A 15,542-nucleotide genomic window follows, 5' to 3' on the forward strand; every position below is an offset into this window, starting at 1 on the left:
ACTAGAGTCTAGAGACCATCCCATTCTAAATCAGTCACCGTATTGCAGTGATACAAGCTGCTACCTTCGATGAAACTAGAAAACTCGTTAACTCGTTAACTCTAGGAAACGGTCATCAGCAGAAGGTTCTCCCGAACCGAAACGTTAACGTTAGCTACCTGTTCAGAAAGCAGCCATTCGTTTCTCACTTCAGAAGAAGTTTCACACGTAAGCGTATTTTGTTTTCAGGAAGTTCGGATTTACCGTAAAATCTACTGGCCAGTTTGAGCTGTAACTGACAAGAGTGACGTTTATTTTGACGTCATATTTCACAGAAGAAAAAAAAAAAACAGTTGTAACTGAGACATCCCGCAGAACCTGCCGGCCGTGGTTCCGATAACGGCAGAGGCTATCAGGGACAACTGTCAGGAAGTTTATTTATGCTAACTGCATCAGCAGTCCAGGTAAGCGAACAGCTAACATTTTAGTTAGTTAAACGGACTTCCTAGATACCCGTTAGTTACTTAGTTAGTTAGTTAGCTAGTTTTTAACTAGCGTAAGTAACGTTAGTTGCTAACATAATCATATAAGATAAGTGTTGTGTTATTAAAGTGCACAGTCAATAAACTGCTGGTTGTCAGGTAATTTACATACCATCTAACGCTAAATAAAGGTCACCAAAGCATATGTAGCTAAAGTTAATATTAAGTTAGCTAGATAGCTAGCTAACTATGTAGATTCACTGTTACCATCTCTATTAACCTAGCTAAGGAAATTAGTGTTTCAATAATAACAAAGTTTGAGAAATATTGTGTAGGCTACATGTAACGTAAACGTTATTGTTATAGCTAGCTAGCTACCTATATAGTAGCTAGTAACTATATCCGGCTACATTTACTGTATTCAATAATTCATTTGTAATGTTTGTATCTCTCTATGAGCACAAAGACAAAGATAGCTTGTCTCTCTAACGTTACCCAGTCTCTGTTAATATTTTTCTAATTCTGTCTTTTTATTCTTTCTTTTTTATACTTTATGTAAAGAACACAAGTAACGTTACCCAACACAAACTCTTTTCCCCAGTATTGCAATAATTTAAAATGTCCATTGCAGAGGTACATATACAGTGTTGCCATATTGATAAAGTTCTTGATAAAAATGTCCAAAGTTTGGTTTGGAGTCTGCCCATTTCTTCTTGTGAATGTGAAATTTTCATAATAATGTAATTAACTGTACAAAACAATAACATCTTTTTCCATCTCATTACCTTTAAAACGTATGATAATGTCTTTTTCCTGAAGTTGAATTGTTGGCTTAGTTTTCCTTCTTATAACATATTAAAATTCAACCCAAAATATTCTGGTATACATAATATGATAAAAGAAATGACAGATTGTTTCCTCTCTGTCTAATTATTCTCTCTGTCTGTCTCTTCCCTCCAGCATGGCAGGGGTGACGGCCAGTACAGCAAACTACCTGTGGTCTGTAGAAGATGTCCTCGGGCAAGGGGCTACTGCCAGTGTCTACAAGGCACGCAACAAGGTAGCCACATTGTGGATGATTGTTTTAACCATAACACATTGTCAAGTTGTTTTTCCACAGAGCAGCTCATTTACATAACTGCTGCCATTATCTCAGATCTTCAAGCCTACCTTTTCTCTCAAAAGCGACAGGATGTGTGATAAGAAAAGGTTGTGTTTGCAGTGCTGATTTGGCCTTGTTTTGATGTTCTTACATGTAATTGTGACATGTTATGCTGAGGTGTGTGTGTGTGTGTGTCTTTGCAGAGGTTGGGCGAGCTGGTAGCCGTCAAGGTGTTTAACATGTTGAGCTACAACCGCCCCCATGAGGTCCAGATGAGAGAGTTTGAAATGCTGAGGAAGCTCAATCACAACAATATTGTCAGGCTGCACGCCGTGGAAGAGGTAAGACTACCATGAGAAGAGTAAAGACAAACAAGGACATGGGAAAACACAGCCATGTGTTGTGATAAGATAATTATCATTATATAAAACAGGGCTGCAGTTCCAAATTAATTTGTAACATGGAATAGGAGAGCATTTGTACACGTGGTCACTTTCCTCTTTAAGTTGTATCTATCATGGAATTCTTGGCAGTAAGTTTTCCCTAATATATTTCCATAATGTTTACAGTGTTGAAGCAATTGCTCACCTCCTAATGCCCCTCTCTCTCTCTCTCTCTCTCTCTCTCTCTCTCTCTCTCTCTCTCTCTCTCTCTCTCTCGCTCTCTCTCTAGCTGCCCTCTAAACAGAAGGTGCTGGTGATGGAGTATTGTTCAGGAGGATCTCTTCTCAGCCTGCTCGAGGACGCAGAAAACGCCTTTGGCCTGCCTGAAACAGAGTTCCTCACAGTTTTGCAGTGTGTAGGTGGGTATACTGTATATATTGGTCTTTCTATGACTTCAAACATTCTAAACTAAAGTATTCCTACCTTTCTTCTCTTTAGTGCAGGGGATGAACCACCTGCGAGAAAATGGTGTAGTACACCGGGACATTAAACCAGGCAACATCATGCGGCAGGTTGGGGAGGATGGCAAGTCTGTTTATAAGCTGACTGACTTTGGAGCAGCAAGAGAGCTGGAAGATGATGAGAAGTTTGTGTCTATCTACGGAACTGAAGAGTATCTGGTAAGACAACAGTCCCACTCAACTTAGCCTACATCCACACTACTACGTTTTCATTCTCAAACGGTGTTTTAAAACTAAATCAATCTCAGTCGGCACAAGTGTTTCAGGACTTATCTCTGTCCATACTAAAACACCCGAAAACGCATATCACAGACCATTCCCGTACACTGGGCATGCGCGTGTCGATGTAAGCACATGTAAGGCCGGGTCCGGTGAAGACGCAAGTCTTTCCATTTATTTTGAACTGTGGTAGTGCATTTAGGCTGCGGCAGTGAGTGCCGCTGGGGGGTGCCGAAAAAACCTGCAGGCTTGAGACAGATTCAACTTTGAAAAAAATGCAACCCGATGTCACCCTCCGGTGGTCAGTCATGCAACTGGCGATCAGACGCAGCAAAATTTCTGCCACCACGGTATCAGAAATAGGGCAGATGCATAACAGGGTTTTCGCTATGTACATGTAGCAGCGGCGCACCGGTGCTTCTTCAGCTGTTTATGAAAAGTCATAAAGTCGTAATTATACGACTCTGCAGAGCTGTCTGCTCTGCTGAACTCAAGCGAACTGTCATCCGCTCTCTCTCCCCTTTAGGGTGAGCAACTGGAACAGTGACAGGACGTCATCACTCGCGAAAGTCATGGCAACCAAATAAACAACAGGGCGAGTACACTTGTCACTCAATCTTAGGCAAAGTGACAAACAGCGGCGAAAGCCGCGACAGGAAATCCGCACTCACGCGGGTCCCGTGAAATATGACAGCTACAGTTTATTGGAAAATAGCAGTGTGGACACTGAATTTGATGAATTCACTGTTTATCAGACCCCAGATGAGACAAGAAGCTAATGTTAGCGAACGCTGCGGTCCCTCTGCTTCTGACTCCCCGCTGCAGGAGACGCTGTATTCCTCCGACACGCTGTATTAACGTTACTGTTTTAAAACCGTTTTCCAGGTAAGTGGGGGTGCATACCACTCAAAACCAACATGAAAAACTTAGCTAGTAATGTTCACTCAGCGTTTTGTTGTTAAACTGTGTGTTAAGGCCCTGACACACCAACCCTACAGCCGACCGTCGGCAGAAAAGGCAGTCGGACTGATCAGTCTCCCCGAGGTCCAAAAAGTGCCTCTGAACACACCGAAGCGACGCCGACTTGAGCCTACGTTCTGTGCGTGCGCGAGACGTAATACGTCTCCATAACAGCAGGCGGTGCTAATCTGTATTGTCGCCCAAAAAATGAAAACCGGAAATGACGAACGCGTCATGTGGGTCTGGCTTCTCCAGCCGAACATAATAGCAGCTTGTTCGAACTACGATCTCGTATTTTACAAAAATAGTTCACTGAAACGTGTCTTCATTTCAGATCGACAAAGGTCAGTTTAAAAGATTTTTGTCCGATTTTGAGAGGCATCCGTCACTCATCCCACTCGTTAATTTCGGGTTAGCACTCCACCAATCAGATTGGTCATTGAGTCCGACTGCCCGCCCTCCGAACAAGCAAGTCAGGTCTGCCGAAATGAAGGCCGACGGCCCCTCCAACGGACGACGGCACGGAACACACCGAACAGACTTGAGTCACTGACCTCGCCAGACTGTCCGGCGGCCGATTATCAGGTTGGTGTGTCAGAGCCTTTAAATGATCGGTGACGTTAAATTACCGGTTTCAGGTAACTGCACCCTACAGTACCGTCTATTTGCTGGATGGTTTCAAGGTAATGGTCGGTAGCTAACATTAGCAGATGAGCCCGTTGACAGTAACGTTATTGTTCATATTTTGGCACAATGTTTCTGACCGTGGTAGTAGTCATAGTGACTGAAAGTGTGAAGTGATATGCTAAAAAGAAACTACACGCTGTTTTCAGGTAACGTTACTTTTTGACATTCAACATTCAACTCAAACAAATAGGCCATTTAATAGACACTCCCACCACCGCACACCCCTAAATGACGCTTAAGGCTGATAACGCCGCTGGTCACGAATATTGTCGCAAATTATGCAAATAATAGCTTGCCTCTTGCGCATTTAGGCATTAGTAGCATTATAAAATGTAGAATCTAACTGCATAACAGCTGCTGGCATCGACAACAAGGTCAGAAACGGCTGTAATTTTGTTATCCGTGTTGAAATAACCACTGGTAGTCAAGGCGGATGTTTGTTTTCCTCCAGAAAAAGGGTCATGTGATAGGGGCGTGATGAATCAAGGAAGGACACGATGTGTCTGATAACGTAATTGTCTGCATCATCGTTTCAAATGGTCTCTGTTTCTGCCCGTCCAGACCGGATCAAACGGGGTCAGCAGCTTTTCTAAATGTCTCCGTTTTAGGGGTTCTAAAACGCCGGATCAGTGTGTGATCAGGTGTAAACATAGCAAAAGTTATGGGTTTTAAAATTATACTGTATTAGTGTGGATGAAGCCTTAGTAAGCCTGTGTTTTGTGCTATCTGCGAAAATGCAGTCAAAAATAACATTTTTGAATAAAGTGACTTGGAGACAGAAGAGCGCATGCTTCCGCCTAGGCTGCACAATCCTTCAAACTATTTTTTTTCGGAGTCATCCAAATATAATATATAGTAAAGATTGATTACAATTTATTAAATTAGTAGTGAAAATTCAAACAGCAAAATTTCAAAAAAAAGAAATGTAAATGAAATTTTTAATAAACCACTTTGATATCTATATTACTTTAATGCTATAAAAGCGCCATTTCCACATAAGGATAGCTTACCCTCTAAACTCTGATCTGAATTTCTATGTGTTGCATGTGAGTGGTGGTGTGCTACGAACCCCACCATTGCATGTGAATCCACTCCAAGCCTGTGTTACCAGTGTTATGTAGTGACTGTTTTGGAATGACTTTGTGAGACAGGCCCTGTGCAGCCTGGATCTTGATACCTCGAAGCAACTTGTATTATGAAGCCTGGGTGGCCCTCTAGTGGACAAATGAGGTGTAAGGCTCTAGAAGTAACTACACATTTCACTGTTACATTTAAATGTAACATGGTGTTCCCTGATTAAAAGTATATATGATATAGAAAGAATACATGTTTAGATGATAATCGTAAATGCTATCAACATATGAAGGTTTGATGACTGTTTATCCACCTCTGCAGATTTGCTTGTGTCCTTTCTTCTTACTGTGTGTGTGTGTGTGTGTGTGTGTGTGTGTGTGTGTGTGTGTGTGTGTGTGTGTGTGTGTGTGTGTGTGTGTGTGTGTGTGTGTGTAGCACCCAGACATGTATGAACGTGCCGTGCTGCGTAAGCCTCAACAGAAATCCTATGGAGTGAGTGTAGACCTCTGGAGTATTGGTGTGACATTTTACCACGCTGCCACTGGTAGTCTTCCCTTTACACCGTATGGAGGACCCCGCAGGAACAAGCCCACCATGTAAGTTAATACAATAGCTGTGAGAAATTAAATCACAGACCACACATTGAGTTTCAAACTCCACTCCTTCAACCGTAGCTAATGAAGTAATTATACCAGTTTCGATTTGATTTAAGTTTATTTCATTTATATAGCACTTTAAAAGCAAACAAGTTTGCACCAAAGTGCTTCACAAAGACAAAAACATATATATACAAGCATAAAACACACATATATATCATGTGAAAAAATTAGGACACCCATGCTAAACATGCCCTTCACCATACCTAGATATTGGCATGGGGTACTTTCCATAAAATCATCTCTCAATGACAATCAAACCAGCTATTAGCCTAACTGAAATAAAACCATGCCAATCTCTAGGTATGGTGAAGGGGATGTGATGATGTGGGGCTATTTTAATTCCAAAGGCCAAGGGAACTTTATCAGGATGCATAGTATCCTGGATCCATGAAATAACTGGCCTTTAAAAATAAACATCTGCCTGCCTCTATGGGAATTTAACATAGGGGTGTACTTACTTATGCCCCCTGTATTTTAAGTGAGAACGTTTATTTATTTACCATACATTATTCATTCACAAAGAAAATTGGTGTCCTTAAAGGTTGGATTTTTCCTCATTTTTTTAATTAAGGCATTAAGATCAATTTCCAAAAGATGATTTTTTTTATTCCTCTTTTTGTCAACTTTAGCGTGGGTGTCCTAATTTGTTCACATGACTGTACATGGATAGTTAAATATAGTTGAACTACAACACTTTTCAAGTAGAAACAAGTTGAGACACAAATTGAAACCTTTGAAATCAGATAAACAGATATATATACATGCACACATATTTATGTGAAATTATGACATTGAGTTGGGTGTCAAAGTACTTGTCTTAAGCTCCATCTCCACCAGCCAAGATTTACTGTATATTGGAAAACATACCACCATGAAACCAGTAGATGACATTTTCTCAGTGTTAATGAAAATACCACTTAACCTAACTTAATTGTGCCAAATGCTTAGCTCTCCCCTTAGAGAAAGGTGTTTTCTCAATGTTTCTTCAGGATTTCTGAGGTATCTGGTTAAACATGAACATCCATCAATGATCCATCAGCCTGACTTGTGTGTTATGATGTGTAGGTTCAAAATGACTACAGAGAAGCCTATGGGGGCAATAAGCGGAACACAGCGGGTGGAGAACGGGCCTATAGAGTGGGGCTACCACCTACCTCACAGCTGCCAACTATCACAGTATGTCACCTGTTAAAGAGCATTTAAACATGCATCTCAGTGACTCTTTAATGAGAACACGGGATGCTAACTTTGTCTTGATTGTCTCCATCCATTTCTCTCCCATTCTGTCCCTCTCTGTCTGTAGGGGTCTGGCGGTGCAGCTGGTTCCAGTGCTAGCGGGTATACTGGAGGCTGACCAGGAGAGGTGTTGGGGCTTTGACCAGTTCTTCACAGCCACCACAGACATACTGCAGCGGCAGCCAGTTCACATCTTCTCTCTGCAACAGGCCATGGCACATTGCATCTACATAAACCACTATAACACGTAAGTCTGCATAGGCGTATCACACACATTATTCTGATCAAACACTAATAAAGCAGACTTACAGATATAATATAAGCAATGGAACGTTAGCCTTGATCTTTTCTGGCTAACGATAATTCATGTCACTTTATAGGTAGATAGGTTGGTTGCTCACAAAAATATGTACCAGTAACCAACCTATCTGTCCTTTTTAAATCTCTTTAATGTTACCACAGAAATAAGGAGGAAGCAAACGTCAAAAGTTACGTTATTTACAATATGACTCATTGGTCGATGATTCCACCAACAAGCCAAACGTGAAGCAATTGCAGCATTATGTTATACTTAAAAAAAAAAAAAAAAAAAAAAATCGAATTAGAGCCACATAATGTGATTTGAGCTGATTCATGGCTGTAAATAATTTAGTTAATGTCTACAGTATAGTGGTGAATAAGGAATTCATGAATGCATAGAAAGTTACTTTATGAACTTTACTTTAAGATTTGTATTTGTTATTATTTATTTACTGTAAACAAAAGAAAAATGTGTGAATCTCTCATTATTGCACAATTCCGCCAAGTACCTAACTAAAAAACTAAAAATCCCTATCCTTACCAGAGTCAATATAGTGTTTAGTAACTCCTAAATAATGTTGATTACACACTGACGTCCAGTGATCACCGGTTAATGAGACAGCGTTTGCAGCACCTTGCAGCAGTTCCACTGTGGCTGCTTTCTCCGTGTCATGTGGCTGTGAATGCGTGAAACTACTGTCCCCCTCGACGGCAATGATAGTACGTCTTTAAGACCTGAGTCCTCTACGATGCTGACAGGTCTGCAGTTAGTTGCCACCTGTTTCGCAAGAGCTGTAGTAATTGTTTTGGATTTGGTTTCATCCACAGGTCGGCAAGTAGCACTCTCCAAAATAGTGCTTTGCCTGAGTGGGTAGCATGCTAGCGGGTAGCATCACGTTAACTGAACTATATGCTTAGCTCCGTAGCTCCGTAGCTCAAGCTTGACGTGCTTCAGTGATATTTTGATTCGGCTTTACACAATGTGCATATGGCTTTAGACTTGTCTACTGAGCCGTCCGGGAGTTTTGGAAAATAAAAAGCTCCATTCAGAGTTATTGCTGCTGTCTTTCTCCATCATGCCTGCAGCCTGCAGCAGGAGGAAGTATGGCAGCTTGATGATAAGTAAAGGTGTGGCAAAGGGTCAAAATAGTAGCCTGTTAGGCATGACGCAAAGCCGAGTGAAGTGTAAAATAAATTAATAAATGCCGGCATGCGATTAATGCTGACAGCCCTAATTTTTATACATTTTATTTATCAGAACTTTAATATATTTTGATGTTTCTGTTCTGTTGTGAGAATAAAACAAACAAGTTTATTTTTAAACTGCATTATCACATTATTTTAGTGAGGACTCATAAATAACTACAGATAACTAATGTTAGGGGAATCTGTTTATGATTTGTAATGCCTTTCTGGATATTTAAAAAAATATACATATCAGCCGATATGTCGGAATATCGGATTTCTAAATCACCAAATATTTGTATCGATATCGGCCTTAAAAATCCTTTATCGGTCGAGCTCTACTACCTGCTACCATTAGATAATGCAGCAAGTTTAGTTCGTACTTACATGTAACCACTGTTACCGATGGTTATTGTGTCGATCACCTTTTTCCATGCATCGTTGGACATTGAAAATGTGACCAGCCTTTCAATATCTCCGCGAACATAAATACAAATTGAAGCCACTACATCTGCACTGGGTATCATGGATATGCGCCGATACATTTGTGCAGAATTGCAATTATAGCAGTAACCAAGAGCACTGATCCTGATCACAAAATGTAGTCAGGATGCAGAATCAAACCTGAAATTTAAAAAGGTGTCTAGCAGCCAAAAAGCTCTCACTCCTCTCAATTCTCTCAGGGTGTCAGTGTTCTTTGAGGAAGTGGCGTCTCAAACCGGTATAGGAGTTCAGCTGCAACATCTGCTGTACCTGGGTCACAACCTCCCTCTGGAGGGCAACATGAAGGTGGTCAACCTTCCGTGTACTTCACCTGCCGAGCCCCTCATTCTGCTCAGCTATGGGCCTGAAGCAAATACCAGCATGCCCTTCAGAGAACGTAAGACAATCAAAGACATGTACACCTTTGATATGTTTATGTGAAGTCTTAAAGGTCCCATGGCATGAACATTTTACTTTATGAGGTTTTTTAACATTAACGTGAGTTCCCCCAGCCTGCCTATGGTCCCCCTGTGGCTAGAAATGGCGATAGGTGTAAACCGAGTCCTGGGTATCCTGCTCTGCCTTTGAGAAAATGAAAGCTCAGATGGGCCGATCTGGAATCTCCTCCTTATGACGTCATACGGAGGAAGGTTACCTCCCCTTTCTCTGCTTTGCCCGCCCAGAGAATTTGGCCCACCCATGAGAGAGAGAGAGACATCATGGCTTGAAAACAAGCGAAGCATGGCAGTTGGTAAAGGCCACACCCCCACCCTCCACCTTGCCCCCCCCCCTCCTCCTCAATAGCATTTAAAGCTACAGACACAGAAATGGCACGTCCTAAGTAAAGCTCATTGTGGGACTGGCTCTAGTGGCTGTAATTCTGCACCAAGGCTGAATTTCGGGAAAGAGACTTCAGATACAGTATTAGGGGACCACTAAGGCCTATATAAAAGCATCCAAAAAGCAGCATGTCATAGGACCTTTAAGCTTCCCTCTTCTTTATTCTTTGATATTCCCCTAGGGGAATGCCAACACCAGATATAGGGAAATGATATACAAAAGAGGAGTGCATCTTGAATGTTGGTTGAAAAAGAAAGTAGTCACATTTGAAATAACGTGTGCGAGTATTAATGCCCAGACACACACACACACACACACACACACACACACACACACACACACACACACACACACACACACACTGTTTCCATAAGTCATGTATTTTGTGTGTTTTTTCTGTCCTCTGTAGCAGCGACTCCAGTCATCCCATCCAGGTTTGACGTTATGGCAGACTACAACTTCTCCAAGGTACTGCTGTTCTGCTGATTTGTTTGCCAGCCATGTCTAATGTTATGTTCATTTTTTTTATTTTTTTTATTTATAAGCATCCAACCCATTTTTTTTATTATCTCCTTTACTTCCCCTCTTTTCTGTAGGTAATAGTGGGAGTGGTCTATCAGTATTTGAGGATAGTACAGTTGCTGCACACACACCGAAAGCTGCTGCTGCAAGGATACTACAGCTACATGTGAGACACACACACACACATGTTAAATTAACAAATATTTCTTTCACTGCACTGCAAAGGAACAATGCACCTCTGAGGTTATGTACTGAGTCTAAGTAATGATCCTTATCAAACTCTTCTCCTGTCCCATTTTTCCTCCTCTCACACACTCTTATTGTTCCTCAGGATGAGGTTGCGCAGGGAGTGTGAAGACGCAATGCACAGTATCGCGATGATCACCATTAGACTGCAGTCTTGCCTCAACGTAGAACACAGGACACACACACTGTGAGTGTATCTACACACTTTTTGAGCCAAATAAAGAGAATCTGAGATCTCACACTGGGGGTGTTAAAATGTATTGCATACATTATGATACACAGCAGAAAGGCATATGAGCTGTACTTGCTTTTTTAGGTTGAATTTTCTGCCATGAGTGTGATTTAGGTTTGGATTGCTCACTATATGATCTTAACTGCTATCAATGTATGTTGTGGATTCTGAGAGAAGTATTCTGTTGACAAATGCAGACCACCTATTATATTGTGATAATTCAACCTGCCACCTCCTCTTTTTTTCTCTTTCTCCTCCCATATCTGTTGTATCTTTATTTTTCTTAGAGGCCATTACGCTTCAGAAAACCAAGGTTCAGCTGATAGGCAAAAGCTGCATCTGGTGAGTGGTGTCAGAAAGAAGTATCACATATTTTCTGTATTTTTATGCCGTTATTCCTTCATTAATGACTATATATCAGAGAATTGCAGGTCATAATAAAAAGAGTGATAAGAAAAGGGATGGCATGCAGCAATGGTGTTGCACACTTTTAACGTGTTTTGTTACCTCATCATTGAAAGTAGGACTATTTAATTGTTTTTATTCTAGTAATAATACCAATATGATAGTTTTATAAATGCCTTAATATAAACCGTTTTTTCTACTTAGAATGTGAAAAGTTGAAACAATCAGGTGTATAAGAAATGTTTTCCATATAAAATAGTCTTTCTGTTTAAAGAATATTTAATATTTAATGCCAGCCGTCAAAACGGACAAATTTCGGTCAGTGTTAAAAAGTGATAAAGTTTGACATTTAGTCAAATATAGTATAGTCAAAATATTGCATTCTAAACAACCAGGGTGCCCTAGGAGTTATCTCTTGGTCTGCATTTTTACAGACATTGCAGTATCATAGGTGAGTGAAAAGAATAGACAGAGGTGCAACATTGTTGAGCTCAAAACACATTTAATTTGAAATACTGTTAATGTAAACTAATCCAGGATTATGGACTGTGAACCATTCATTTTCTGGCAGATTTGTGGTTTTGTTGAATCAGAGATCAGTCTGTGGCTGCTGTTTCTACAGGTCCATGAGCACTTGCCTATATACGCTGCCGGAATCCAAGAGTTTCAGAACCGACTGGACCATCTGCAGATAGAACAGGCCAAGCTAGCAGAGACGCTGGCCAATGACAAGAGGTACTCCAAGCATGCATGGATATAAAGTGGCCTCATGGGTTTAGGGTGTTTGAACTCTGACCTCTTGCCTCCCACAGCAGTAAGAAGATGGAGGTGCTGCTGCAGAAGATTATGGCAATTCATCAGCATTATCGTAAAGACAGATTAACTGGCAGTATGTATGTTTTTTTGTTGGCATGGCAAATACTGTATTTTTATTGCTCTTTTTTTGTACATGTTAAAATTGACAATACCGTACTCTTTTCTTATTTTCACCACAGAGTTGGCGTATAACGACGAGCAAATCCACAAGTTTGAGAAGTGAGTATGTGTCGACACAGCTGCTGTCCTGCTCGTCCAGCCTGTGAAGGATGTCATTCTGAGCTATCCTGTAATCTGCTTGTCACTCTTCCGTCCCAGAATCCACCTGTCGACCCACATTAAGCGAGTGAAATCTCTCCTACGAGAGGACTGTGTGCAGAGATACAAAGAGCTTTTGGCCTCAACAAGGACGTGGAGCAGGTCAGAGCCGGCTCTCAAGTCGCATTTTTAAACTCCAAACACACAGCAGATTCACTTAAACTGTGTTAGTTATCCCAGCCACTGTGACTGTTTACAATAAAATAACTGTTTGTTTGGTTTGACAGACATTCACACAGATGATGAAAGCTTATATGAAGAAGATTAACACATAGCAGTAGGACATTGCTATTCAGCAGTCCCTCTCAAACTGATTAATGTGTTAGTCTGCATTACTAATCTTCACTTCACTGTTTGACAAGTGATATTGAGATTGTAGATTGTAACACTTTACTCTATAATTCTTAAATTCATTTTCGATTTTGTTCGGATAAAGCAATATATTTTTAGATTTTAAATCGCATTTTAAATTTGAATTTAGCATAATGATGTGATAGGCATGGCCCTAAATCTAATAATGAATAGGTACATTTGGTTTTTATGCCTCCGCGCCAGCCGTGGACGGAGGCGTTATGTTTTCAGGTTGTCTGTCCGTCCGTCTGTCCCATTCTTTTTAAAGGCGATATCTCAGGAACGCTGAAATTTGGCACAAAAGTCCACGTGAAGTGTGTCTGTAATGTATTTGCAGTGTTCTACTGGAGATGCAGACCCGACTGCAGGACTTCAGCTCTTTCTCCACAGGCTTGTTGGCAGACCTGGAGATGAGTGAGCAGCGCCAAAATAAGGTCAACATTTCACTTTCTGTCTGTGTTGAAGACCTCTCTCTGCAGCTCAGATCAGATATTGTAACATAACAGTTTGCACAAAGACATGTATCTGCACTGATTAAAAAAAAAAAAAGTTATTTGATATTTTTTATTTAATTATTGTTAGATTTGGGAGTGATGTGATGATGATGTTTCATCTGTCCTCCTCAGGCTCTGGACAGAATCATTTTCACTCTGCAGTCCAAGCAAACAGGACAACAGCCTGGAATCGCACCCAGGGACAAGGACCACATGGTCTCTAGGTGTGTGTGTGTGTGTGTCTGTGTCTGTGTGTGTCTTTCTTTCTGTCTGTCTGTCTGTCTGTGTGCCCTGATAACATATCTTCCTTTTGTTCTAGGATGCACCATCTGAAGGAGGAAATGGAGATGTTGGTGAGGGAACTACAGTGTAACAACAGCATTATTGAGAGGTTTGTTGAGTGACCAACTTCCTGTCTCTGTTGAAATGCACACCCCCATATACAGTAGGTGAGAAAGTCTGATGTTGATTGATTGTATTTTCTTTTGTCCTATAGTCTGGGAGCAGTGAACCCTGCAGCAGCTCTGGAGCCGAGCTTGACCAGACCTTCTACACTGTGACAACAGTGCCGCATCTTTGCATCATAACTCACAAATCCACACACACTGGCTGCAGCCGATGCTGTATGAAGAGGAAGCAGCCAAAGACAATCAGTCAAATGTGAATCTACATTTAGAGATACGATGCACAGAATGCAGAAGAAGGAAATGCCACTGATGGATTTTTAGTCTGTGTGTGTGTGTGTGTGTGTGGCTGGTGACTGAGTACAGCAGTTCAATACAAACTTCATTAATGCCTTTTAGTGTTATTGTATTTCTAATAGGTTGCCACAGTAATGGACCGTCAGGATAAAGCAAAAGGAATGCCAAGGCTGCTAGAGTATTTTTCTAGGGCCGTGTTTCTTCTTTGTCCCACAGAAGAAGCTCCGCAGAATCTGGAGAAACTTAAATACTGACACTATAGCTCTCCGTCTGGGTTTATCTGTCTGTGTTATGTGTGTGTGTTTGTTAGGCTTGAGATGTCTGCTGTCTTTTTTTTTTCTAATGGTTGATCTTTCAAATGGTTTCATGTGACTTAATTACTGTTTACTTTAAGTATATCATGGTACATTTTGTGAATAAATAGTGATTGATTACATAATTGATTACATCATATATTGATTGTTAGCTTCTCCAAGCACACAGGACGGTAGTTTTGACTTGTCTCTCTTCCTGTTGATGTTTAACTTGAATGATAAAATTATTTCTTTGTATTTTATTGTAGGTTTCACTGTAAAAGAGAAGAAACAAATCAGGGAAACTCGGCACTCACCACAGTGTCTCCTTTTTAACAGAAGTACACAGTCTAGTGACAGTATAGCAAATGAACCATTACATGACATTAGCCAGTGTGGTTCACACAGTGGGGAAATCCCAGGATTAGTCATTTGTTTATAAAGGGGTCACAGGTGATGCAAAAGGTTGGAGAAAAATAAAAAATATACTTTTTACCATACATATAAACTTGCCATATTTTTTTTTATCGCCTGTTCGTTTTAGTCTTGAGTAATGTTATCTCCGTTGATTAAGTAATACAGGCTACAAGTGAAAGTAAAAAAACATTTCAAGTTTACAGTGGCATCATACCTCTGTGAGGATGAATCCCCATGTTCTGAAAAGTCAGTAAGGTCATGAATAACTTGTGTGACAATGGTACACTCTGAACCTGTAGTCCAATTACTTTAACATTAAATCTGTTTTGGGAAAGTGTAACAGCTGGAAAGACCAAAGGTCTTGAGCAAAACAAGTGAGTTGCTGTGACACTGCAAAGTGAGAATGAAATTGAAAGTTCTTCACTTAATCTGCGTAGGAGTGGTGTTGGTGTCCTCGGGGGCTTTCTCGGTTTAGTTAGGGGGGTGAGTGCTACTGCCTCTGTGGTTTTGTGTAGTTCATATGATGTGCCGAAAATTTTTATAACTTTCCTGTTCCTAGCCTACACAAACAAGTGTAACATTTTGTTTTTATCACTAGACTGGTCAGCATCATGATAATATTCATTACATACTGTAG

At 40.7% G+C, this 15,542-nt stretch overlaps 1 protein-coding gene across 3 annotated transcripts; it reads left to right on the top strand.

Moving 5' to 3' along the window:
* Window positions 1-14,996, top strand: ikbke (inhibitor of nuclear factor kappa B kinase subunit epsilon). 3 transcript variants are annotated; one of them, XM_078248200.1, is made up of 21 exons: window positions 2-443; window positions 1,422-1,521; window positions 1,767-1,904; window positions 2,236-2,365; window positions 2,445-2,626; window positions 5,843-6,003; window positions 7,132-7,242; window positions 7,370-7,549; window positions 9,471-9,667; window positions 10,520-10,578; window positions 10,707-10,798; window positions 10,964-11,065; window positions 11,398-11,452; window positions 12,138-12,250; window positions 12,328-12,404; window positions 12,511-12,550; window positions 12,650-12,751; window positions 13,338-13,434; window positions 13,627-13,718; window positions 13,814-13,885; window positions 13,991-14,996. In XM_078248200.1, the coding sequence occupies exons 2-21, from the start codon at window positions 1,423-1,425 to the stop codon at window positions 14,052-14,054; spliced, it is 2,163 nt and encodes a 720-aa protein (XP_078104326.1). In that variant the 5' UTR covers window positions 2-443; window position 1,422; the 3' UTR covers window positions 14,055-14,996. The 3 variants fall into 3 exon arrangements, with proteins under 3 accessions (XP_078104329.1, XP_078104326.1, XP_078104328.1); XM_078248202.1 differs by having other exon boundaries at window positions 12,331-12,404; XM_078248203.1 differs by lacking the exon at window positions 7,132-7,242 and having other exon boundaries at window positions 1-443.
* Window positions 14,997-15,542: the final 546 nt, after the last annotated feature.

This window comes from Sander vitreus, chromosome 4 (assembly GCF_031162955.1).
Source record: "Sander vitreus isolate 19-12246 chromosome 4, sanVit1, whole genome shotgun sequence".
Classification (NCBI taxonomy): domain Eukaryota; kingdom Metazoa; phylum Chordata; class Actinopteri; order Perciformes; family Percidae; genus Sander; species Sander vitreus.

What these genes read in the sequence shown, in the direction of transcription:
- ikbke (XM_078248200.1), top strand. Translation starts at nt 1,423, where the DNA reads ATGGCAGGGGTGACGGCCAGTACAGCAAACTACCTGTGGTCTGTAGAA. An exon ending in TCTACAAGGCACGCAACAAG is followed by an intron (nt 1,522 to 1,766) that starts GTAGCCACATTG and finishes GTGTCTTTGCAG; the next exon opens with AGGTTGGGCGAGCTGGTAGC. An exon ending in AAGGACCACATGGTCTCTAG is followed by an intron (nt 13,719 to 13,813) that starts GTGTGTGTGTGT and finishes CTTTTGTTCTAG; the next exon opens with GATGCACCATCTGAAGGAGG.